The sequence below is a fragment of the Bombus flavifrons genome, chromosome 12 (genome assembly GCF_040668555.2).
Source record: "Bombus flavifrons isolate JBK064 chromosome 12, iyBomFlav1_principal, whole genome shotgun sequence".
Lineage (NCBI taxonomy): Eukaryota > Metazoa > Arthropoda > Insecta > Hymenoptera > Apidae > Bombus > Bombus flavifrons.
The window spans coordinates 9,932,718-9,959,256 of NC_138453.1; the positions used below are offsets into that span (position 1 = coordinate 9,932,718).

At 39.7% G+C, this 26,539-nt stretch overlaps 3 protein-coding genes across 7 annotated transcripts; 2 read left to right on the top strand and 1 right to left on the bottom strand.

Annotated features, from left to right (window-relative positions):
• The first annotated feature begins 2,721 nt into the window (after window positions 1-2,721).
• Window positions 2,722-16,371, top strand: LOC138185669 (obg-like ATPase 1). Of its 2 annotated transcripts, XM_069124799.1 has the most exons (11): window positions 2,722-2,837; window positions 4,587-4,768; window positions 11,091-11,151; window positions 12,600-12,727; window positions 13,071-13,246; window positions 13,829-13,906; window positions 13,984-14,081; window positions 14,223-14,363; window positions 15,576-15,672; window positions 15,739-15,861; window positions 15,979-16,371. In XM_069124799.1, exons 2-11 carry the CDS (start codon window positions 4,588-4,590, stop codon window positions 16,087-16,089), a joined length of 1,194 nt encoding a protein of 397 aa, XP_068980900.1. In that variant the 5' UTR covers window positions 2,722-2,837; window position 4,587; the 3' UTR covers window positions 16,090-16,371. The 2 variants fall into 2 exon arrangements, with proteins under 2 accessions (XP_068980900.1, XP_068980901.1); XM_069124800.1 differs by lacking the exons at window positions 2,722-2,837; window positions 4,587-4,768 and adding an exon at window positions 4,837-10,366 and having other exon boundaries at window positions 11,074-11,151.
• Window positions 16,372-16,828: 457 nt separating this feature from the next.
• LOC138185671 (uronyl 2-sulfotransferase) lies at window positions 16,829-20,653 on the bottom strand. 2 transcript variants are annotated; one of them, XR_011174697.1, is made up of 8 exons: window positions 20,357-20,653; window positions 19,701-20,257; window positions 18,945-19,154; window positions 18,260-18,420; window positions 18,047-18,118; window positions 17,811-17,971; window positions 17,466-17,736; window positions 16,829-17,347 (listed from the first exon to the last, which is right to left on the bottom strand). XR_011174697.1 is itself a non-coding variant. In XM_069124801.1 (7 exons), the coding sequence occupies exons 2-7, from the start codon at window positions 19,854-19,856 to the stop codon at window positions 17,588-17,590; spliced, it is 909 nt and encodes a 302-aa protein (XP_068980902.1). In that variant the 5' UTR covers window positions 19,857-20,257; window positions 20,357-20,653; the 3' UTR covers window positions 16,829-17,587. The 2 variants fall into 2 exon arrangements, 1 of the variants encoding a protein (XP_068980902.1); XM_069124801.1 differs by having other exon boundaries at window positions 16,829-17,736.
• Window positions 20,654-20,891: 238 nt separating this feature from the next.
• Nop17l (PIH1 domain-containing protein Nop17-like) lies at window positions 20,892-24,317 on the top strand. Of its 3 annotated transcripts, none has more exons than XM_069124783.1 (5): window positions 20,892-21,509; window positions 21,594-22,818; window positions 22,893-23,108; window positions 23,166-23,316; window positions 23,396-24,317. In XM_069124783.1, the coding sequence occupies exons 1-5, from the start codon at window positions 20,985-20,987 to the stop codon at window positions 23,679-23,681; spliced, it is 2,403 nt and encodes an 800-aa protein (XP_068980884.1). In that variant the 5' UTR covers window positions 20,892-20,984; the 3' UTR covers window positions 23,682-24,317. The 3 variants fall into 3 exon arrangements, with proteins under 3 accessions (XP_068980884.1, XP_068980885.1, XP_068980883.1); XM_069124784.1 differs by having other exon boundaries at window positions 22,893-23,093; XM_069124782.1 differs by having other exon boundaries at window positions 20,894-21,509; window positions 22,893-23,316.
• The last annotated feature ends 2,222 nt before the right edge of the window (window positions 24,318-26,539 follow it).

Sequence of the window (26,539 nt, forward strand, 5' to 3'; positions counted from 1 at the left end):
TAATTATCATGGTTCAGAAAGCGTCAATGCACTCGCTAGATCTAACAATTAAAGTTTCGTACCAATTACGTATCAATTTACTTGTTCAAATACCATGCACGTGTAAAGTTTGACATTTGACCGATTTTACGACCTTCCTATATCATAGAGATTATCATACCTGTCGACGGTAACTCGCTTCTTGCCATAAATCATCTTATAAATGTCTTTTCTCTCTACCTGGTTTCCAATACCGATACGAAAGAGACGAGAAACTCGAGAATATGAACGTCGAATTTAAAGCTAATTGGTAGTTTCATGCACCTACTTTTCTAGTTTCGAATGTTAAGTAAGGATATCAATTAACGTAGACGTCGATTAAGTCATCTTTAACGGTGATTGCAGTGCGCGTATTATAGCGGGATACGAAACAAAAATTTTATGCGCCGTCTAATTGGCCCACGCTCGATAGTTTCGATGTTATTTCCTCGTAAAGACGAGTCCTGCATGTTTCTCATTAAACGATCGTTTTCTACATTTATTATCTACCAATGCAAACTCTGTTCTTATTTCTCGCACCCTGTTATTCGGTGCTCCATTTACGGTCCGTCTTCTATTTTTTCTAGTAATAAAAACACTCGGTATATTCGAGAACACCGCGACCAAACGACTCACTGCACGAATGTTACGGTGTGCAATCGCTTTTTAAGTAATTGACAGCCCGTAAGGTGTGTACTATTTGAACAGATATTAAATGCCCTTTCTTTCTTCGATCTTTCCGCTTTCTTCGAGAGACTGCTACCTTGAACGCTGCTTCGAACGGGCAAGTTACTTATTATTTACCACAGTATCGATTTTATTGCATTTCTTGGCTGTTTGCTTCGTAACTTTGCCATTTACATTTGCTCGTACCTCTCGATTAACTAAAAACCTAATAAATATTGAATGTTCCGAATGCTTCTGATTCAATGACCAGCTATCGCGGTTCGAACAAGTTACGATTCGCTTTCTTCGTATTTGCGTCTTCCAGAACATGGTTTAACGCGAACATGATTCGGATAGAAATTTCTTACGCAACTACATCGCAACTAAAAACTACAAACTACATCACAACTAATAAGATTATTCGTTCGTTGCAACCCGGTGGTGCATCGTGGTCAAATAAATCTTCGAGCAACGAGCAGCGCGTCGGCGTTTTCGCCGGAATTAGTAACGCAATCCTTCAATTCGGCGCATATCTAATCTGCCGAAATTCCTATAATTCGCCAGGCTTTAATATGCTTTTCATCGAAATTGTCGAAGCAATAAGAAAGGGCAGAAGAAAGAAGAGTTTCGATCGTGCGCTACGCTGGCAAGATGCTCCAGTGCACCAGTGACGTCAGCGAGTTTGCGGTCTTCAAATTACAATATCACGAAAACGAGCGAGTTGAGATGGTACGGACTACGGGGCCGAACAGAGGTAGGAGAAAGGTCCTTTCCGCCAGCCGTGCGCTCGTGGAATAATAGCCTCCTGATTATATGCATTATATGGGCCGAGATTGATACGGTTCGTAATAAAATAATTGAAATAATCATACGGCACAAGGTCGACACAATGTTAGAAATCTGTTCGCCAAATGAAACATCGGTTAACGCAATATCGTGCTCGCAAGAAATATGTCTGTGACGTAATTGAAATCTCACGAAGTTATGCAAATTACATAATACGTTCGGCTTCCACGGTGAACGTTATGCGTTCTTGCAATTAAAGGGAAATTAAGCAATTTTGGAAATTAAGAGAGCAGCACGAGGAAAACTCTTCTCGTGTAACGACCATTTTCCTTCCTAAGGTAGGAAACGAATTTCTCGTTGAAATACAATGTCCGTGTCAACGATCGTCGCATCCTTCCCTGATCCAGTCTCACGGCGCCAGACATAAAGGCACGCATACACGCAAACATCTGCATACTCGGTTATCCTTTTTTCTCCATTCCGAGGCAATCTTAATATTATCCTTCGAATTACGGCCCTCCGGTGATCAACGGCGTGCGTTCCCATCACATACGCACAACGTCCAATTAGACTCCAATAATCGCGGTCGTATTTCGGAGCACAACACTCCTCGTTGCATGGATGTTGCGTTACGTAACGAATCACAACTAAGTTAACGTTAGAAAATTGTTGAACTCGTGAAAGCGAAGAATAAACCATGGCATTTGCAGTGTTAGTTGGATCAACGATAAGGTTTAAAAGGCGTTTTTATTCCGCTTGAACGAAATCACAGTTTTACGCTATGATTTCAATCACGAGTATTTTTTAACGTTGAAGTGGTTTTGCACATTTGTTTGGGGAGGAGCGTGCGTGTTTATGGTTTCCACGAAAGCATTGCAATCAACCCTCTCTGATGGCCCCTTTTTCTCCCACGGATTAAAGGTAGCGTTTCATTCCACAAAGCTATTCCTAGAATCATAATGAACTTGTTTGCGAATAGATACTTCAGGATCAGATCATTGAAACGAACGAAGAAATCGTTTCAGAAAAAGCAAGAAGTAATTGAATATCAAAACAGCGGATAATAGTATACAATAATGGAAAAAAAAACAAATGGAAAAAATACGATACTATTGTTCGAGATATAATTCAAAACGTATTTGATTACTCATTTTTTGTTTTAATTTGTAGCTTCGTTGTTCTTTTTTCCCTTATTTAATCTTCGTTTATCCAATCGACAAAACTCTCGGCTGGTAATATAGATATCTGTTTCGCTACTAAAGGCCGGTCGAACGTGTGACGTCGACGTCAGTGCAGTGCTGTGTTCCTATCTTTGCCACGCGTTGTGCAGTGATATTTACCTAGGAACAATACGAAAAATACTCGAGGTATTTAATCGATACTTAATTATCTAATCATCTCTGTAGCGGGCGAGAACAGCGTTATTCTCGTAGATTTTCATATTTCCACACAAGCAGGTAACGTACGTGCATGCAAAAATGATGCAACGTTTGTTGTGCTGATAGAAACATACACGTGGCTCTTACGTACGAACGAACGACTCGAGCATACTGTAAGAATGTTAAAAAACAAATAACTGGAAATTGTTAAAGTTAGCAATCTATAAATAACTCGCTCTCCTTCTAAAGTAAGGTTAAGATCTGGTGTGCATCTTGCGTTTGGTTCGAGAATCTAGTGCTACGTGGCAGCACTGTACAATACACCTAAAGCTCGAAGCACCCCCAATCCAGCCGATACGGTACTAAATATTGGCGCCTCTTTCGAATTTCAAATTTCGAAATTTATATCACGTACGTTTTACTCGATTCGTTTTAACTAGAGAAACTATCGCCTTTAATAAAGTATTGTTATATTTCTATCGAGGTAAAGGTAGAGGAGGTAGAAGAAGCGATCGATAAAGCGGAGGCAACGATGGCGAGACAATGTCGTAAAAGCAGAGGCGACGATGATACCACGGCGCCAGAGCGGCTGTTGAGTAGCATCGCGGGCGGGTCCTTTCTTCTCTTCCATTATCGTAATCTGCAAATTTCGTGGGTACCGTGATGAAGAACGGTTGGAGGTGGCGCGGTTTCGAGTTAAACTGTTCGAGAGAGTAGATAGTTTCGGGGATAGACGGAGAGGAAGAGGAAAGCCAGTCGGGATGGCTGATCGTGTGAAAAGGAACGAGAAAGGAAGGGTAGAGAGAGGGATCCGAAAGACGAGACAGAGGAAGAGGAATCGCAAAGTCGGTGGCGGATTGGCGGCCTAAGGCGCGGTTGCAGATTCCCGGCGTGATGCCGGTGATTCGCGGCTTTGGTGCCCAGTAATCGTCGGTCCCCTTACCCGACGTATTCCTCCTCCCTCGCATCTTTGCTCAGGAGAATCCACCTCGTCCCTTCTTCTTTCTCGTCGAATTCGCTTCTCCGCACTTTCGTTCGCCTCCCTTTGCTTCCCTTGGCCTTCCCCGGGCCTCTCCCTTCGCCTCCCGTAGGCGTCTCGTACCTGTTTCATCCTTTTGATATGGCGCGGGCCCCGTTGTACAGCGAGCGAAGGATGAAAAGAAAGAAGGGGGGCAATCTTGCGGTAAATACAGCAATCGCTTGATGTGCCGTCCGCATTAATATAATTAGTCACCCCGAGCGCTCGAAAGCGACCCGATGTTTGAGAAGCCGACTCTCTCGACTCTGCTCTCTTGCTTCATTCTACTCCGCTCTGTCCGCCGTGCCTTGATTCTGTTCGAAGTATCAAGAGGCCGGGGGGCACTGCGTGCATAGGTAGGTGAAACATGGTGGACTGTTAAAGATTCCGAGGGTTGGAGGAACAAGGGCGTGGCCCATGTTGGATCATTTTCATTTCTGTCCATGCAAACTGATATATCACCCCCTCTCTCCCTATAAATATGCAGACCCGGTCATTTTTGCATGCTGCGTTAGTACGTAGACAAAGACGAATCGGTAAACCTGGCCATTGTGAAGCGAATAGCGTCGCTGTGGAAATGAATGGAACTTCTCGAATCGAACCGAACCTTCGACAAACGTGTTACAAGATTTGATTCTAATCAGTGTTGGATTCTTGAAATCGCGATACGGTTTCATATGAATGTGTGCAATGACGATAGATTTATGTTTCTGTCATAGAATGGCACCAAAGAAAATCGAAGAACCTGAAAGGAAGCCGCTTATTGGCCGCGTAGGTACCAATTTGAAAGTTGGCATAGTAGGCATACCTAACGTAGGAAAATCAACCTTCTTCAACGTTCTCACGAAAAGCCAGGCTGCTGCTGAGAACTTTCCCTTCTGCACCATCGATCCCAATGAAAATAAGTATTCATATTTTTTTCTTATGCATGTTTATTATATACTGCGGATTTCTGTGCAAATTTGTACTTCTGCGAGTAAAGAACAAAAAGAAAGTAAAGAAATGGAACTTGGCTGGAGACTCGTTTCGTTTACTAAAAGTTACGACGAGCACTTTGCTTTAGAAACTTTCTGTATATTTCTATATTATATTAACTTTACCTTTAAATTTCATCTATGTTTGCATATACATTCGCAGTCTAATAATCATAATAGCGATATCGTGTTGTACGTGATAGAAAATATTTTGTACAGCACGTGATATAATCGAATTGAAATTTAATTCAATTTTTACTATACAAAGCAACATTTTTTAGATGCTCCGACCTAATAACGTTAATCGTACTTCGCGTCTGCCACTGCAAATATTTAACCTGATATTAAATCGCATGTCGTTTGTTTGCAACTCTGTGTAAAAGATTTATATAGTAACCTAAAAATGAGATATATCCAACGATGTGTGATAAAACATCGCGTCCCAAGATAAAAAAAGAGCACGAAGATGAGCACGAGAAGTTTTACGCAGATGCATCGTTTATTATAAAAAAGAGTTTCTTCCGATTCATCAAAGGATATCCTCGCCAGAAGTATTCTCCTTCCTGGCCCGAAGCTCACCAATGTGTGTATCCAAAAGCTAACTCTTACTACGTCTTCCACGAAGATACAAATCCATTTACTAGATTTCCCGCCAAATGCGAGTCCAGAGAGTATGGAAATATCCGAGCACACTTTGGACCCTCTCAGGAACCTCACGAGATTCGCGATCCCTATGACGAAACCGAAGCGAGAAACAAATATCTGGCAAACGAACCAACTTGCTTCGTCGTTCTGGGAAAACCTGACTTCAACACTACGAAACTTGCGACTATGATCGCGGACTCTTGGAATTGCGTTTTGATTTCTCCGTTATCGCTTATGAAACAGGAGATCCAGCAAAATAGCGAAAAAGGTAAATTGATGGCAGACGTGTTGAAAACAGGTGAATGTTTAGGTCCAGAAATTATCATGAATTTGATAGCGAGTCGTCTTAATAAAAGGGACGTGTTTCACAAAGGGTACGTTGTAGAAGGATTGCCGTTAATTCCAAACGAGACACTCGATTATTCATCTTACCCAAATATTTCCACCGAGGAGCTGGATCCAGAAAATGACGAGAATTTTATGAAGATTTTTAACACGTCGGTTCCTAGAACCTGCGATACAGCGAACGAAGAAGCGATCAAACATCACGATGTGTCGGATAATAGCAAAGATATTTCGACTTCTCGCGATCAAAAGGTAGAGAATCAAGTATGTGTCGTACTGGGAAATCCACGTTACGAACATTTTATTTCAAGTCAGATCGAAGATATTTTCGCAACGTGGCCCATAAAACCATCGGTAATCGTTTACGTAATGTGTCCTGACGCGGACGCGACGATAAAGCGTGCACATTTTCGTATAGATCCGACGACTGGTCGCACCGTAGACACGAGTTTCGCTGGTATGAGCAGACATATTGAGATGTTATTTTCTCATAACAAAATGCAGAATAACATGAACGTTTCCTTTGAATTGTATCAAGAGTTGACGAAGGAAGAACGAGTTTTAGACGAGAACCAGGGGAAATACTTACTGAGACGACCTTCTGACGAAAGATCCAACGTAGAATCGCAATGTGCAATGTACAAACGCGTGGCACTGCCTACGATCGAGAAATGGATCTTGCTATACAACCCACAGAACATAATTCGCGTGGATGGTCGTACACCTGTATCGCTAATGTTTCAAATTTTTATCTCACGGCTACGCACATTGCCAGTACCGCGTGTAATTCTTCCGCGAAGATTCGCGAATTACGCTGCGTTAGAATTCGAGGGTGAATCGCCAGTGATACCCGTAACTGGCGACGAATTCGAAGATAAGTCGAACGAAGAAGCGTTTCAAGATCTGAGAAACAGAGAAACCGTTTCGCCTCTATTCCCTTGGAGACTGTCGTCCTGGAATTTTCTTTGTCCCGTCGAATTAACAAAGGGAAGGACCGCGGAAGGATTAGCGAAACACGCCGTTCGATTTATGAACAAAGTCTTCTTTCTTTCGTCGAACGAGGCTGCTGATTTATTTATCGAAAATCCAAGAACTTTTATTTCTCCTTTGTCTCCGCGACCGACCTGCAAAATCGTAGTATTTGGACCTGACTATTCTGGCAAATCTGATCTCTGCGACGAATTGGCACGAGTGTTAAGAGGTACGATAATAAACGCGAAGGAAATTGGAAAATCTTCGGCGAACGTTAACTCGTATATTTATTCGTCGGATCATGCGATTGTGGAAGCTATACAGAGCGTGCCGAGAGAAGAAATCGATATTGAAATATGGAGAGACGGAGGTTACATCGTGGATGGTATGTATCCCAATATCGATTCTTGGAAAACAATCGTGGAAGATTCGGAGATTATCTTCGAGGATGCGATTCTTTTGTTCGACGAGGATCCTTACGATTATTTGATATCAAACTGGCGCAAAATTCGTGGCGTCGAAAAGGATGGGCAATTCGAGGAAAGCTTCGAAGACCTTGGAGATGAAGAGGGCGAGGAAGAGGCGCAAGGTCTGGTCGAATATATTAGACACATTCAGAGGTTTGAATCGGATTGGGAAGCGATACGAGAAAGAACGATGGATACTTGCAGAAATCTTATTACCTGCGATGTTGGTAAAATCACCGATGTCTCGAAATACGTTATGGATCGAATTAAGGATCGTTATATGGATAAAGCAAGAGTTATGACTGACGAGGAGAAGGAAAGAGAAAGAGATCTTGCAGAATATATCGGCATGACCGATGACACGGAAAATATCGAGGAAGAAGAAGAAGAAGAAAAGGAAGGTGAAAGGGAAACGGCGGAATTATCTTCTAAGGAAGATAATCGTCGCTTTGGAGACACTAATTACTACTGTCCAGTGGCGTTATTAAGATATAATATATTTTGGAAAGGCAAAGAAGAGTTCAGCGCTATTTTTATGGATAAGATATATCATCTATCTAGTCTCACAGCTCTCGAGGAATTTTTACGTGGCCCGCAAAAATTAGGTCTTCCATTGAAAAGGCCTTTATCTTTAATTCCACCCCTTCGTATGAGTATCGTTGGTCCATCAGGAAGTGGGAAAAGCACGTTATCAGACGCGATATCTCGAGAATATGGTCTGCTTCATATAGATTACTTTAATTGTTTCACTACGTACATGGGATCCCGTGGAATGCGACCATTATCCCACAGAGACGTTCTTGTTTTATCAAACGAACTTCCCGATGAGGTAGAATTGCCAGCAGATCTGAGCGACGAGAGATACAACAGCGACTCCAATACAATTCTGACATTTATTCGAAGTTATTGGAGAGACGGCAGTGTGCTTCTTCCTGAAAGAATGCACGACGAATGTCTAACGCGATTTTTCAAAGGATTTTACAGCGAACCCGGTGCCGTGTTCGATCAGTTTCCAAGCTGTCCGCAAGACGTAGAAACTGCTATAAGAGAGTACACGGTGCCCGAGATAATAATAGAACTTCGTTGCGGTAGAGAAACGGTATCGGACAGAGTAATACCGGAATTACTCGCATCGTGGGAACAGAATTTGGAAGAGAAGAAACGTATCGAACAATTACGATACGCTACGCAGCTTGAAAATTATCGAAGAGATCGAGATATTTGGGTGAAAAGAATGCTGGATGAGACGATCAGTCAACGATATATCGGGGAAGAAGAAGATAACGCGGAGCACGAATACAAGGACGAAGACGACACACTCATGGAGGAATACATGCTGAGCGATGATACGGATTTGGAAGAAATGGAAGTGAGAAGGTTTGAGTTAGAAGAAACGTGGTATCGAGAGAATCCTGAGCCTGTGCTGTTCACCGACTGGGAAGATTTTGAAACAGCCAGACGAAGAATCGAGCAGGAATTTTTCAGCAAGTACGAAACTGATTCTCAAAAGATAGCTGCTATTCGGAGCCTTCTAGAAAATGAATCGATACCGTATATCGTAGTGGATGCCGAAGCAGATGTAAAAGACGTTTTACTGCGAATTATGAGAATTCTCGAGCCTTACGTTCGTCGAGATATTTCTATCCTGGAGAAGATCTATACCATCGATCTTGAAACAGCCGACACTCTGCTTGATTGCGGCTATTATCTTTTAAGCTCCTTTGGCCGCTGGTGTCCTGTGCAGTTGCGTCAAAATAACGTTCCTCTGCAAATGTTTCTGCCACTGGAATCTGTGCAGGAGATTTATCCCGTCATACACAGACAATTCGTCTACTTCTTCGGCGGCAAAGACGCGCAGACCGCATTTTTAGAGAGTCCGTTCGAGTATCTCGAACGAGATTCTTGCGCACCTATTATTCCATTCCGGCTCTCTATCATTGGCCCACCGAAATCCGGCAAAACGACTCTTGCACAACGATTTGCCAACAAATATGGCGTAAAAGTGATAACGCGAGGAGCCGCTCTACGTTACATCGTCAAATATTTTCCTTGGACAGAGTGGGCGCAATTGACGGAATCTTCTCTTCGTGCAGGTCGAACGGTTCCAACGGAATGCGTAAACCGTGCCGTTGAAATGTATTCCATCGATCCTAATGTGATTTCTCAAGGCTTCGTGCTCGATGGTTTTCCCTTAAACCGCAAAGAATACGAGCAACTGACGTTTCTAGGTCTTCAACCAATGATCACTCTCGACCTGAAAGCGAATCTAGCTTTTTGTCTCGACCGTTTGTCTCGCGCATCCGACGATCGAACGATAAAACCACCTACCTTCTCGAATAGCTTTTTATCTCGTCGCTATGCCGTTTGGGAAGTCGATCAGGGACACTTTCGAACTTGGTTGAAAAGTTTCACCCAGAACGTAATAGAATTAGACGCGACTAAATGTATGTGGTATGTGTGGAGCCAAGCTGATCGACGCGTATGTTCCAGATACACGATCATCAGATCGTACTTTCGTGAAAGTGACTACGATAAAATTCACAGCTTGAAATATATGAGCGTCTCGCCGTACGAATTTAGGAGACGACAAAGCCGGTTCGAGTCCTATTGTCCTCTTTGCTTGTACTACGAGAACACGATGAAGACTTCGGGACCTCCGGATCATCGAGGCACGATTCAGTTTAGGGAACACTTCTACTGGATTTGTTCGCAACATACCAATGAATTTATTCAACACCCGCAAAAATATCTTCCACCAGCGAACAATGCGTATCCACCGGCAGATCGTCCGCGAATTTTAACCGAAACGATCGACTTGGAACATTCGTGTTGGGCTAGACGTTTGCAGGTCAGAGGATTTTGCTTAGTAACGTACTTCGATGGATTACCAAGTCGCAAACTTGTACCTGGAAAAATAGTTATAGCAGTTTTGTACAAAGACAATTTATACCTGTTCTGTACGGAAGATTGTCGCGATAAATTTTTAGCGCAACCCGATAAATACGCGAACGTTCAAATAAAATTTTTATATACGATGCCAACGATCGACGTAAAATCTCTGCCAAATGTTGGTTTCTTGGAACAAACGGTTTCCAAGTTAATAATCAAAGCTGTAAACGAAATCAGCGTAGATCGGCCGAAATTACCAGGTTTATCGCCTTCGGCTACCGCCGCCGTTTACATCGGCGTATACTTAAAGGCTCGTAACACATGTTGCGACTTAAAAGAAACTGAGTTGTACAAAACAATTAGCAGAAGAATGTACAGTCGTGAAATGATCATCAAAGCAGCGACCCGAACGATGAAGAAAAGGATAAACCCTTTCATACATGCACCTGTATATAACGATCAGGTTAATCCTACTCACAGATTCACTCGACAATCGTCTATGTTATCTCGTATATATGTATCTAAGTCTACTTCGATTACGTTTCGTCGAACATCACCGACACAAATTTTAGCCGATCCCGACGATAAAAAATCGGCGACAGTAATAAACACATTGTGAATAGATAATTTGTCGTATTATTTTCTATTATAAATTTTATCGAATCTCGACGACGAATCATCGGCCGAATAAATTAAATATTTTGTACTTTAATCGTGTCTAAATATTATTATAAAACTTTATATCTCAGTCTAATAAACACTTTGTAAATAGACAATAAACAACGTATAGATAATCTACTGTCTGACTGGAATTTCTTTTTCCAATATCCTATTATTTTTTTATTCCCCATGTGAATATACGATGACGCGTGTTATTTGTTAAGAAAAATTGACCGTATTTGTCGTCTAACTAGATTTTATCTTTCAGCACGTCGCGTACCCGTTCCTGACGCAAGATTCGATTACCTGTGCGAATATTTTAAACCAGCTAGGTACGTATCAAATCAGCTACTACATACCGGTGCAAATATTGTTCGATCGTAACGACAAATAACTGATACGCGTTATTGTATTATCGAACAAAAGTGACGAGTCTACCAGAAAATGCGCCCTCGCAATGGGAAACGAGTTGGAATAACCATTGACATTTCCATACTCCTTTGCTTTTATTTTCACAAGGCAGGGATAGGGAGGAGAGAAAGCGGTACGTGATCTGCAATGCAGATTCGACAAAATTCGTCTACGCGACGTATAACTCACGTTGAATACCAGCCGACTTCACGTACGTTTTTCTTTTACTCGCTCGTGGCATAGTATTATTTAAGATAACATTTCGTAAGATATTTCTAAAACTTAGATTTATATGCGATATTGACTGGATTATTTTGCGTTAGAAAGATCAATGTACGCCCTCCGAGGAGAGGCTAGAAAAGATTAATTAAAATTTCACGTGACACTCGAAACTAATCAAACGCGATGAAAGTTCCACCGAAACACATGGAAACCGCTATACGTGCTGTGGTATGCATCAACTTGTCGATGAAAGCCGTGTTTACCGTGCCTCGCGTTATCACGCTGGCTCGTTCACACGACGAGATTGAATGTACAGAGCAGCAGGAAGATTGGAAAGCAAAGCGTATGTTCGGTTCACGGTAAAATATTCTTCGACGCTGTTGTTGCTGGTAAACAGTTAAACTTAACCATGGCAGAGCGCAAAAGAGAAAGAGAGAGAGAGAGAGAGGGAGCGGCATAGAATCGATGAACTTCAAAGTATAACAAAGTAACGAAAAATTATCGAGTGAAAGACGAATCGAGTTTGCTTTGCGACACGTGCTTTCCTCGGAATTCAACTAATTTGAAGAGATTAAAACTCGCTACCGTGTTAGATCAAAGAGCGTGTCTCGCATCCTGGTCACCCAACTCCGAAACACTGTCACCAACGGCCAACGACACTGCAAAGTCCGAATGGCTGTCACGTGTCAGATGATTCAACGATCCCTAATGAAAGCCACCTAACATGGCACTCCCCTTCTTGCTCATTTTACTAACGCCTCTCTTCAAAGGCTAATTGTTTAATGATGCTACTTGCATTAGCATTTAAATACAGCTCGTTGTCACTGCGACACCCTCCTTTAAATTCTAGGCGCGTGCATGTTACAGTGTAAATACATCATCAGTCGTCGTATTCTATTCGTACTTACAAGAAAAAGTCGCGAATGCTCCCCGGCTTCGATTTGGATGAAACTTTGTAGGAACGAGGAACAGCCGAAAATAGTAGATATATCTATATATATGTATATCTTTTAGCCGCGGTGACTCAGGTTCGAAGGCTGAAACCACCCTCCAAAGTTCGATCTCTTAAGAGCAACAGAGTTCGCGACTTTTGCTTCTTGAACGAATCGGGAATCGCGATCAGACGCGTCCTTATTTGCGGTTTCAGCAAAGTTCCAGCTTTCTTAAATGTCGTGGACATCGCTGGCTTGGTCAAAGGTGCCGCGGAGGGACAAGGCCTGGGAAACAATTTCTTATCGCACATCAACGCTTGCGATGGGATTTTTCATCTTTGCCGTAAGTCCAGCATAAACATTCGATTCGATACGAAGCTCTTTATATAGGAGCAAGCGACGACGTTGCTGTCCCAGATGAACAATAACTGATAAAATCGATTACGTTAAAGGGAAGGTAGCGTTGCCAATGAGATCGAGAGATTAGTTTATCATCGTGTTTGCTCCTTCCGTGCATTGCACATGCAATCATGGACACGAGTTTATCTTGCAACACGCACGAGTAGCTTATAGACGTAAGAGTACTATACCGTTATAGCTTTCGTTAACAGTTTTCATAGAACTGCATCGATTCTAGAAAATAAATTTCCCAAGCTAAGCGGATTAATATCGTATTTTATTCGTAGGAGCGTTCGACGACGACGACGTTACTCACGTGGAAGGAGACGTGAATCCCGTGAGAGATCTCGAGATAATTAGCGAGGAATTACGGTTGAAAGATATCGAGTTTTTAAATGGTCATCTGGAGAAGCTGGAGAAGCTCGTTGTCCGAGGAAACGACAAGAAACTAAAGCCTGAATACGTAAGTAGTAATTTATGTTTGAAGATTTGATGCGTTTTAACGTCGTTAACCCTGCACATCGAAAGAAATACATTAGGGCGTTTAAAGAAACTCGTTCTCTTTTGACGTTCGGATTGAGAAACGAAGGAAATCATTGTAAATGTAGGCATATCGTAGAGCCTGAACGAAATTACCGAGGAAATTAAGAGAGCGCGGTCGGTACACTACTTCCTAGAACGAATCAATCGAATTACCCTCTTTCCGTGGATTGACCCACGGCAATTTCCGATCTCTCCCCTCGTTCTAGACTTTGCAATTTGCTAAAACTTTTCGAGAGTTCCAAGCTACCTCCTCGTCTTCTCTCTCGGTCAAAGTAATAGAGAGGCGTTTCGTTAGTGTACAATCCTCTAATCACAGTTCGATCTCGGGATTATTCCACTTGGTAGAGTACTTACTTACGAACTTACTCGTTTGGCCGACTATTATCGTTAGCGGAACACTGATCTTTTTCGAATCCAGTATTTTCGCACGGTAGTGATAAAAAATACAATCTGTTGGAGAAAGCTAACGCTTACAGATATAATCGAGTGCTTTTCTGTGCAGGATACGTTATTGAAAGTGAAAGGTACAATGGTGGATGAAAAGAGGCATATCAGGTTTGCCGACTGGAGTGCTACTGACGTAAGTTAATCGTATCGCTTTGCAAATGAAAAATTTTAATGCTATTTCAATGTTATTCTGGTCGTTCGTGTTTTTAGATCGAGGCTCTCAATAAATATTTATTCCTCACGTCAAAGCCAGTCATTTATTTAGTTAATCTGTCCGAAAAGGATTACATACGTAAGAAGAATAAATGGTATGTATATATCGTTTATTATCTGGGATTTATATGTATATTATCATTATTTGACGCTTTAAACAAACGACAGTCGATCATTAATATATTAATTAACATACGAATTTTTCTTATGTCTTAACACTCACATGTAAATTTCAGGTTAATCAAAATCAAAGAATGGGTTGATAAGAACGATCCAGGAGCTATTTTAATCCCATTCAGTGGGACTTTCGAAAATAAACTTTTCGATATGGATGATGCAGAGCGTGCAAAATATCAAGAAGAGAACAAAGTTACTAGGTGAGTAATAGTGTCTATAATTCGTTACATAGCTTTATCTGTATCTTTTAAATGAACGCGAAACTATCTTTATACTTGCAAATGAAACGACCGCCAAAATAAGCAGTGTGTTGCGTGAATTTAAAAGAAAAGAAAAAAAGAGAAAGAGAGAGAGAGCGTGAGCGAAAGGAAGGGAGAAGGACGAACGTAAAAATCGTAAAATTCGTAAAGCCTAATCCTCCCCTGCTTTAAAACCTAAGAAAGTCAGGTTCCCATATTTAGCTATGCACCAGGTTATCTACTAATGGTAATAACAATGGAGGGCTCGGTTTAAGCGTTTAGACTAGCCCTACTTTCATGTAGGGTGACCAATAAAAACTGCGGCATCTTTACTGTGGCGCATTATATTTTTACGAACGGCTATTCAAATTCTTGCAAAATTGCATAAAAACCCCTCCTATCCTCCCGGGCACACCGGTATAACCAGGGAGACGAGTGGAATGAGGATCAACCGGTTCAGTTGGCTAGTGGGTCATTCGCGAACAAACTCAACCCGTGTTATGCACGGTAAACTCGATCAAGTTCGCGTACGTTTTCAACATTGTTATACTGTAACATACTATATGTTATACCGATAAAAGTAATCGACGTACAGAACTATAACGCGTTGGATAAAGAAAAACTTTGTTCGTTATATAAATTTATGTTGCAATTATTTTGGACCGAAGAGGATTGCATAATTATAGCTAGCGTGGAAAATATAAAATCGTTACCAATGATACCTATAATCTGGTATTGATGGTTAGAAATCTAAATTCTTCGGCAAATTTTGTCGATCCCTCGAAATGATCGTATAAGGTAGGTTCTCTTGGTAATCACAGGGGACAAACGAAAGATTTCTAGATACCGCGATTTTATTTCGAGACCGCAGATAACCAAGGCGCCGAAGTAGATCTCGGACAGAGTTAGAGTGATAAAATTGCGGTATTAAGTCGTTCAGCTTTATGTGTATTCTCTGAAGTCTCGAAGTTCGTCGGGCTCACGGAACAGGATGGCTTCCCTTCTTGTACCCTGTCATTAGACGATATTCGGCTCGAGACAATCATATTCCACAGTCCTGTTTTTTGGCCACCCCTTCTTTGAACCAAGAATTCATTTTTTTCTGCCCCCCTCGCCTTCTTTTTTCTAATACGAGTTGGAAATTTGCTGTTTCATCTTACGAATCGTTTTTAGCGCGCTTGACAAGATTATCGTTCAAGGATACAAAGCGTTGCAATTGCAGTACTTCTTTACAGCGGGACACGATGAAGTGAAAGCATGGACGATCCAGGTAAATCAAAGTGATCCTTTTCAATGTTCTTTCATGATCTTATCCGTGAATCTTTCGTTACTTTAGAAAGGTACAAAAGCACCTCAAGCTGCTGGCAAGATTCACACAGATTTCGAGAAGGGATTCATCATGGCTGAAGTCATGAAATTCGACGATTTTAAAAACGAAGGATCGGAAGCAGCGGTAAAGGTGAGTATCGTACTGTGTCATATTTAACACCAATCGAATGCTTTTCATTGTTTTTATTTTCCAGTTGTTCTATGTAAATGTGCCTATATTAATCTTCTTTTTTTCTTTTTACTATAGGCCGCCGGAAAATATAGGCAACAAGGACGAAACTACGTCGTCGAAGACGGAGACATCGTTTTCTTCAAGTTTAACGCTGGTGCTGGATTAAAAGATGCAAAGAAAAAGTGATGGCACGTTTTACTCATGTTGTTGCTCGTTCATTTGTACATCAACATGATCGCCATGTTTTGTTGCACGCGCGATTTGCGCATGAAACGATCAAAATCGCTTTCTGATACTCCTTAATTTCACTTTTCGTTCAATTTAAGATCGTATAATATCATAGTTGGTATCGATAGTAACGTTTTTATAGCAAGATTTCGAATTGTACTCAAATAGATATTTTTATATGTTCTATTACGCTATAAAGATAAAATATCCTATGCTTATACGATCAAGGTAATTTGTCAATTCTATCGTATCAATGTTGGTTGATATACTGCGTATAGGTAGTACATACACCTTTTCTTTTATTTTATACAAGATCTTAATGACGGTAACTTGCATTTCTAAACAACAATAAATGTAAATAAATGATAAGAGCTTGATGATATAATACGCTGCTTTCTACCACTCGGAATAACCAGTAAACCACAAAACGATCATTGTACGTTTTCGAATGTTTCTTTGTATATTTCCATATTTATTCTAAATATATTTCTTTAAAAGATAATTATCTAATACCTTCTCCCTCGAGAATAGTAAAACCGTGTTTGAAGCTTGCTTTGTACATTTAAAATATTACGATTATAAAGATAACTATCTAATCCAGCTATAATATAGGTATTTTATCGGATTATGCGTCGTACGAGCTGAATATCAACGAAATATCCTCTTTATATCATGCTTAAAGGGGAAAAAGGCTTAGATTCTTATACTTTTAATTATACGCTAATAAATGTAATTAATATCAAGTTTAAACAAATTACTATAGATCATTGTATATTACAATAACAAAAATTACGTATTTGGAACTTCACATGACACAATTTTTGTACGTGCTGTGATTATTCACAATCGATGATCACTGCTCAATGAAAGTTTCGATTGTTATCTACCCTATGAGTATTATCACAGAGAAAATTTCTACCAATGCATCGAAAGACAACGAGGATACTTTAACGTAGTTTACACGTTGAAAACAACTATTATAGAAACATAAGTGTAACGCTGACATGAAAAACGTATAAATTATTGCTACCGTTACAATAAATTTATAATAAAAATGTAAAAATTAATAAATTATAAACTATGAAGATTGAAAAGTAGTTTCTTCTGTATATCCTATATTTTCTAGGAATTCTCACTAAGCAAAAGGAGTCGATTCTAAGCAAATGAGATGCATATCGTTCCTGTGCAGTATTCTAATTTTACAGGAACTAAAATCCTGAAAAAAATCAAAAATTTTGTTGCGCTCTGCACAATTTAGAACAGTACAATACATCTATCTGTCTCTCGTTTATACCATAGTAAAAATACAAAAGGGAAAGAATCCGTGATCATACCTTTCTTCCTAAAAAAATTTTTAATCAAATTTATTTCTGTATAAAATCATTATTATTGGAATATTTAATATCTTTGGTATATTTTGAAATTAGACACTTATCATCGTGTAAATTTCATGGCTTTAATCAATGTCGATCAATGTTTCGTTCAAAAGTCGATATTTTAACCATTGATAAAATTCTATCTCATCCTCAAGAAGCTTAAATAAAATATCTCTTTCTCGTGCTCTTAGCGTAAGTGTTGGATCAGAAAAGTGTCTTTTTCTCGGCTCTAAATAAAATGAATTGAAACTAGATTGAATCTGAAATCTTACCGCCTAATTATACTTAATTATAATTACTTACCAATCTTTCTGTAACTACGTTTAGCACCTCGAAAGAAATATGGAAATTTGTACTCCAGTACATCTATGGATTGTTCCATGTAATTTAATATACCGACAACAGGGTACCATTCAACGATATTTGCCTTCGCTCGTTCTAACGCCCATTTGTTATTTATCTTTCTACAATTGATACGCGATACAGGGAAATACAAAAGTTACCATGTGCTACAAAGGTGTAATGTATTAAATACTCACTCGCATCGAGGATCTTGACCACAGAACGTAGGTATGGCTCTATGAAGCATGTCACTTCGCCTTTCACGATATCTGAAAAGTAACAAATACATCTTTAAGTATAATTAATAGTTGTGTACCACGTAAGCTTATTTACATTCATAATATGCCAGTAACAATTAACAAAATACAAATAAAACGAAAAATCCTACCGAAAAGAAATTTGATTTTTACCTCCGCAAATTATGCGCACACATAGGATTTCTCACTAGGGAAATAAACGTCGGAGACTCTCTTCCGAACTTGGAGAAGTTCAAAAATCTAACATCTCCGTCGAAACTCAAAGGAATCGCTTCCTGTCTAATGATATTAGTAATTTCTTCTACTAACAGTTCCTACAAAATAGTTAACCAAAGTTATTTATAAACTGAGAAACGCCGAACAACCGGTTTCTCCTGTATCGTCTAAAACTGCAAACTAAAAATGTCACGATGATTATTTACCATACTGAAAATACATCGAATCTTTTAACATTTATCAACTTTCCTATCGTATTTCGCGCAGTCGCGCCACCTCTATCTGGCTTTAGCTAGACTTGCTCCAAATAGGTATTTCCGACACGGCTACTTTAATTGGAAAGATGAAAGTGGCACAACTTCGATTGCAACACTGAAAACCGACTCTGACATGAGCGTAAAGTGCAACAACCACTACATGGTACTATGATTAAATTTTCCCAAGATTTATGCGGCCAATGAATCAGCAGCTGATTCATATTTCTTACGTTATTGTTCGGCATTCGATCTATGCAGTTGCCATTTGAAATAGTACTACCATTATTTCGTGTTATTGGACGAGCATTAATATCGAGAACGGTAATTCAAAAACTATCTTATGAACGTCGTGTACGAGATTATACCTCTTGCAGAGTTGATAGAAGCCCATGATCACCAGGTGGTAATCGTATATGTTTAAACGCGTTGTAACCCTGCAGACGTTGTAGAATCAAGACTAACAATTCAGCTCCAGCATCAGGTACACGCGTCAGCATTAAAACATGCTGGTTCATTTTAGGCAAACTTCCACGAGCACCCAATTCAGCAAGAGAAGGTGTAACGTATCGATACGTCTGCACAGTAAATCATATTAATAATCGTTGTATCATAGCGGCTGCAACAAGCTAATAGTTTAAATTAATAAATAAACTGACAGATTGCGATGGATTTATACATGCAAATTCGAGTTTACACGAAAACGGCTAAAAGAGTAGAAGCTAGACAATGATTTGTTTTACTTAATTTTTATGCATTTTTTCATCTTTTCCCGTGAACGTATAAAAATCTCTAGTCCATTAATAAAATCAACAAAATGTGTAAAGTATTATACGTAATCAGGAAACTCCAATTCTCTATCATACGCAATAAACTCGTTTGTAAATCGTAAAAGGGAAAGATCGCTTTCCAATAATTACATCGTTCACAGACGCACTTTCACTGCACTACAATCTAAACGCGACCAGTATCCTATTGGGAAAAAAAACAATTCTCAAACAGTACCATATCAAATTGTATGGAAAGTCGAAAATATTTCATAGAAAATAAAAGATTTCACGGTATACATACTTTGAAATATCTAGTTCGCCTTCGTCTGAATCGTTTAATTGGATACAATTTACCTGACCTTTATGGACTTCCTGTTCTCCAGCGTAAGGCTTTTCTATGCTACTTCCTGTATCGTTTACAATTTCCACTGTTGATTTCGAATTTAAAACAATGAAGAAAACTGTCAAGCAAACAGCAACACTAGTTAGCAAGCCACGATTTCGCCGCATCTCAAAACGAGACTCGACTGGTTGTGATCCTTCAAGATGACGGCTATCTTTCTTCTTCAGATACTATTTTGCTAATAATCCTGATCACGAACATCGAAAGTCTGAGTCACGAATTATCAGCGTTTGTTTCTACCAAGTAACTAAAGAGAATGTCAGTGGGTCAGAGACTTCGTACTGCTTGATCCCCACATCTTCACCTAAACTCCCACCAATAGTGGATCTCACGAAAAGCGAAACTTAGCTTTTCCAGATGCATTTATTGCGTTCACTGCATGCATAAACCGCGGTTTCCAACTAAACATCTGAGAGGTTTAACCTACTCGACATATCAACAGAATAGACTAGAATACAGACGTTTATGCATTTTGATATCCTTATGGGCATAACGAAGGAACTGCGAGCTAAATAAAAATTCGTTTCATCCGCTAAGTATTATAGAAAGTACATTACATTGAGTATATTATACATTTTTGGTTCTTATATGCATTAAACTTTTGTACCTTTAAATTCTCGGGAAGTGCGAAATAACAAATCATTTCCATACGACATTTACAATGTAGATCTATTCCTGTTCAACTAGGTTGGATCCTTCGTTTCTGTTACAAATTTTGTAGTGCATCCATCGACATACATATTCATAAAGTGAGATAGCAAAAACGGTGAAAGGCAGCGCAACTCTTTCATGCTAAATGATGATTCTACTTCTTTGCTATTCGATGCTTCTATCGACCTTCGTAACGCCGTTAATGTTTGTTCGATACGCCGGCATTTGCTTAACCAGCAAAAGAGGATGTTCGACTGAGAATTGGAAACGTTGAAATTAAGCAGATTCACACGATATTCCAACGTGATACTGTCTCTGCCAGTGAAAAAAGGTAAAGTGTCTTGTCAGAGGTCGGGAAAAAGGTTTTGTTTTAACGGTAAATATAAAAAGGACAGAGATATAAAAAGGATAGCGCTAAAGTAGAGAATACTAGAAAAAAGTGGCGCGAGCGCCATTAAACGTTTCGAAGTTCCGTGTTTGACCGCTATTCAACCGGCCGGCGTAGTGGCGCAACCGTCCACGTGGTACAGCGATTCGCGATCATTCTACTGCGACTTTATTTGTAAACACTATTGGGCTGAAAGATGGACGCTTACGACATACATAGGAAAAATTGGGAAGATTTAGACGTGACCAAAGAAGAGCTGAAAAATTTGACCGAGTGCCTGAAAAAGGAGGAGTTCCGCAAGATGTTGATCGAATACGTAGAAGAGGTGACTGATCCGAAAAATATGGAGGTCTATCAAAAAGAAATTACGTTGTTAGAGAAGAAACGGGGCGTCGACGTTACATTCGTTGCCCCACAGCCTAGTTACGTCATAAAAACCAGCATAAACGGAGACAAAAAATGTTTCCTAAATATTTGCACGAGCGAACTTACAGATCCGCCGAGCAGTCAACCTTCCTTCGAACAAGGTCATCATGGACAACAATGGTCTATTCCTTACTTGTTAACACCACCTCGTGATGACCTTGACAAAAAAAATGTACGTTGCAAAGTCTTCGATGTGATATTTCATCCTGATACCATTTTCCTATCGACGAAACACGCAGAACTTCGCAAAATCGTTAACAACACGGCTATAGATGGTGTTGAAAATAATTTTAATGTAAGTACCACTATTTTCTTGGATCATTGTACAAAGTTACTTATCTATTCGTCTTTATCATTTGATTTTTACTGAACGTGTTAGGTCAAATTGGATAGGAAAAATATAAAGTTTCCACAAATAAGATACAAAGGAATATGTCATCCAACTGTGATCAGAAAACCATCCAAGAGTCAACCTGAAGAGGAATTGGACATAGAACCAGAAATCTATCAGAAGCTAATGGCCAGTTACGACAAGAGCAGACAACCAAGACCCAAGCGTATGGAGAAAGTGCCAAAGCGGTCACCTTCTACCAAATATTATAACAAGAAAGCAAATAAAAGTACAGACACAGATAACAAATTTACCACACCAAAATTTTCTATAAAACACCAATCCGACGTAGAGCTGGAAGATTTTAGCACTAACAGAAATGCAAAAATGAATGCTACGGTACCTAAGAGATTAATCATCACTATAGATCTACCCCTACTAAAAACTGCCACTGATGCTTCTCTAGATGTACAAGAACGTTATCTCAGCGTAAAGAGCATAAAACCTGCAAAATATTTATTGGAGCTTCCTCTACCTTATCGTGTGGATGCAGACAGGGGTAATGCTAAGTTTGATGCAAAACACAAGAAGCTTGTTGTTACGCTACCAGTTATACAACCAGTGGTGTTGGTATCTAATACCAAAGAGGACAGTGGAGTAAATAGTGATCCTTGTAACTTTGGTAATACTGTGCCGCTACTACTAGAAGATTCCACAGAAGATTCTCCTAGTCAGAGTCATAAGAGTAACTGTACACCTAAATTAGTTGAAGAATGTGAAACAGTGCTTGCAACTACAAAAACGGAATATGAAAGCGAAAATGTAGAAGATTCTAGTGATACAACACTACGGACTAGCAAAAAAAATATAAGCACATTTTTAGATCCTAGTATTAAGTATTCACTGCCAACATTTATTTGTAATATATATAAGAATCAATTAACGATTACTGTGAATGTAAAAAATGTCAATCCAGATTCTATTCGCTATAGAATTTTACAAAATAATTTAGGGATACACACTTTACTAACATCTGTAGGTACAGGATTTTTTCCACAGCACTATTCGTTATGTTTAAAAATAACCGAGAATTCTGTAAATTCCGATTCGGTCACGGTCGAACCGTGGGATAACAATGTTGTATTTACTATTACGTTAGAAGATATGGAAAATTTAGCACAGTACTACGTTGGTATAGATGAAGAGTTCATGGAACAGAAACATTTTCCTACCGTTGCGTCTTTCAAGAATCAACTAGAAAAATTAACGGTAAGTATTTTAAATATCTATAAAAATTAAAGCGAAAGATTATCTTGTACTCATCGACTCGTGCTTTACAGACTGAAGACGACGGCCTCGAGGCGGAACAAAAAATCAACGTACAAACAGAGGATGGTGGTGTCGTTATAAATATTAGGCGGAACCATTTAGATACGGACGATGAAGCTGAACAACACAGTACAACATCGATGGAAGAACGACCAAATCTTTGTCATACTGTAACAAAGACTAGATCTGTTTCAGAGAGCAGCGGAGATGAGTTGATAAGTAATAATATAACAGGTACATTCCCAAAAAGTATATTAAGATCGCAACGCAATCATAATCTTTCGCGTTCAGTATCCGAATCGAGTGCCGATGAAATTGGAACGGCTGCATCGTCTATAGATTGTCATTACGATTCGATACCGGATCTAAATTCTGAATTAGATTGTTCCAACTTAAAAAAGACAGTACGATTCAACGACGTAGTATCAAGACAACTGTTCAGGTACTATCACAATAGCGATTGTATCGATATTTTCTTTTTTAATAATCATGTACATCGATCAACTTGTTTAATTTTTTAGATCGAATTCCAGTATTCTTGGTCAGCGTAAAAAGAACCAACGAAAATTACGAAATAAAAGGCGTGCTTATGAACGTAGAATGAGCGAAAGCGAAAATTCCGAAACGGAGGAACGTGATAAGTACAAAGGAAATCAAAAAAGTACAGAAGTCTCTGAAACTGTAACGAGTATCAAAGAAGAAGTAACGAGTACGAATGAAATTCGTTCGAGCAACTCGGATGACGCTGCCAAGGACGAGGTTAAAGCACAATTCAAGAACGACTTGATATTCGACCTTGATATGTAGATTTTGTTAATTCACCAACGGAGGCGTTTTGTAATGTGTATGTGATAATTTTTTTAAAGCGAATTTGAAAACTTTGAAAGCTTTTAAAGCGAATTAAGATGGTTTATTGACCGTCTTCGAGGAATTAGACAAAAATATGGAATCTACTTAGAATTATGTGATGATGTCTTGGTGAAATTGTATATTCGTACTAATGTAGAAGGTTCTCAAAGAAACAATCCTAGATAGAATTTTTTCGTTCGATAGTTCAAAAACATCGACCTTACTCTATATAATACTTTATCTTCTATATTTATAAAATATAATGTGAAAATAAGAATCTTTTGAATGTTACTCGCGCGATCTATTTTGAATTTTAACCATTTCGTATAGAAGAAGTAAAAGGATCATGTTTTTTAAAATTTTTTGGGAGGAAATCTATTTTATAAAATGGAACGTGCGTAACGAGTACACCTTTGCAACAATCACGATATAATCTATGTCACGATTACAACATGTAACTCCATTGTCGGAGTAAATAATGCACTTGCTTTCTTAGTGAAGCGTTTGCCATATCAGCATGCACGTAACACAATACTAGCATATTCTACTCAACAGAGAAATGGGAATAAAACTTCACGATACGATCGACTTTAATTCATCGTTTCTATGAAATTTGATTCCAAAATTCTCAGACCGTACTATCATTATGAGAAACGTTTACAATATATTTTAAACAAATAACTAGTTGATTTTATTCACCCTATTTATATACCAAGTTATTTCCAACAGTGAATTTTCAAATTTTAATGAAACATCCGATGATTTTCTGTGTTTGAGAATCCTTGCCTCGTTGCTAGGCATTGTCTGTCCCGGCAGAACCGTTTCTATTCGAAACAGTACAAGTTCGCTTATCGTCGACAAGCAGTGGCCGTAAGGTGCGAAACAACGTTACATCGTAGTAGTAAAATGCGACAGAAAAGTGGGACAGCCAACACGGTGGAGGAAGTTGGCCCGCGGTAGGAGCTGCGGATGTGAGGTTGCTCGGAGTTGAAGCCCATCGATCCCGCTACCTGCGGGGGTGTAAGGTCGTTACACTCGCGTCTACCTATGTACGAGCTACATCGCATAGTTCCTCGTATTATTCCTATTGATGCCCCGCCACGGGAGCGAGACAGCGACGACCCTCACGAATGCAACGTTCTAATTTCGCGGCACAGCCCCCTCTGCGACCACTACCACAGAACCATCGTGGTTCGCGACGACGGAGACGGGGTCGCGGCCTAATTCGCAAACACTCTAAGAGACGACCTAGAAGGACAAGGGCCTCTCGTCAAACACTACGAAGGTACTACCCTCTCTTGGGAATGAGAGCTAAAGAGTAGAACACATATCGCAAATCTGTCGACATCTCCAAGATTTTTTTATCTTCTCTCCGTTTCATCTTAGTATCGATAGCATACGTTAAGATATAACTAAAAGGATTCGGTTACGAAAATATTTTAGGTACGATCAGCAACGAATGAAATAAAAATTAACCATTATCGCAGAAGATCGTTCTGTTTCGCGTTTCCTCGGACAGCTCGATTTCAAATTGATTTAAGTTTGATAAAACTCACGCGATCAAATCGTGTAATAAATTTCGTGATTGAACCTGCTGACGAGATAAAGGTGGTAGGCCTGACTAGCACCAGGTCGATAAGTCGTCCACCTCTAGAGAGAGTCAGAGGTTGGCGTAGGTACACGAGGGTACACGTACCCCATGTACCGTAGTTACTGTAGACACGACATCGGCAATGCGGCAGCCGTTACGTCGTTATACCGTCCGGCCATCGCACCTGGCACCACTGGAAAACACAGACCAGGCCGACCGGTATCTAAAAGAGAATTACAGATGTTAAACGTCAGCGAGTTATTTGCCACAGCGGAGATTTTAGCAACCTCGTTCACCGGTAGAGATATTCGCACACCAGGATCACGTGGAACCAAAGAACTTATTGATAGATATTTATAACATAATCCCTCAGCGTGGGTGGTAGAATCACAATCGAATTCAATATAATAGTAGCGGAGCTATCGGCTTCAAAGACTTATTAAAAATTTCTAATGTCTCAGACGTTTAAGTAATAGGAAATTTCTGTCTGCAACGATCGCGTTGTTTGTACAAAGATGTAATAACTGCTTTGAGCTTTCAAGAGGTCGGCTAACCTCGGAATAACTTCCCTGCGACCCAAAAGCGCATCCAGAAAGCTGCCATACATTCCGTGCTTAAACTAAAATAAACGTTTTGAGCATGTACTTTTATTATAGCGTATACATTTATATAATATACATTTATTCTGAGCACAATTCTTCGCACAAGTCTTTTCTCGCTGCGAGAAAACTACGGTGCAGGAATATGTCAGTTTCTCGTTCAAAGGTAAAAGAAAAGTAAGGGTTGAATAGAACGGGAGGTAAGACGACGGAAAATGAACTCGTTAATTTTACCATCGTTCATGGTGAAATTGTTCGTACGACTTTTTGTTGTTTCGAACATTCCTTGGGGAAGCAAGGAAGATCCTTCAGTAAACCGGGAGGGAAAAGAATGGTAAGTATCCTTAGAACCTTCTTGCCTCTTTTTTATCTCAATCCGTCTCCTTTTCTCCATCCCTCCCTACGGAGTCAGGTATTCGAAGTAGTGGAGTATCGATTATATGGACCCTGCTTCGTGACCACGCGCCGTCTATACGCCGTGCTGCCCGGATAACCCACTGACACTGACAATTTTCGTGCAACACAGGCATTTTTTTATAGATTATTTTTTCTTCAGTCTATCAATATCGCGTTTTTTGCTACATATTATTCGGTATTACGTTCCCATCTTATATAAGCAGGAAACA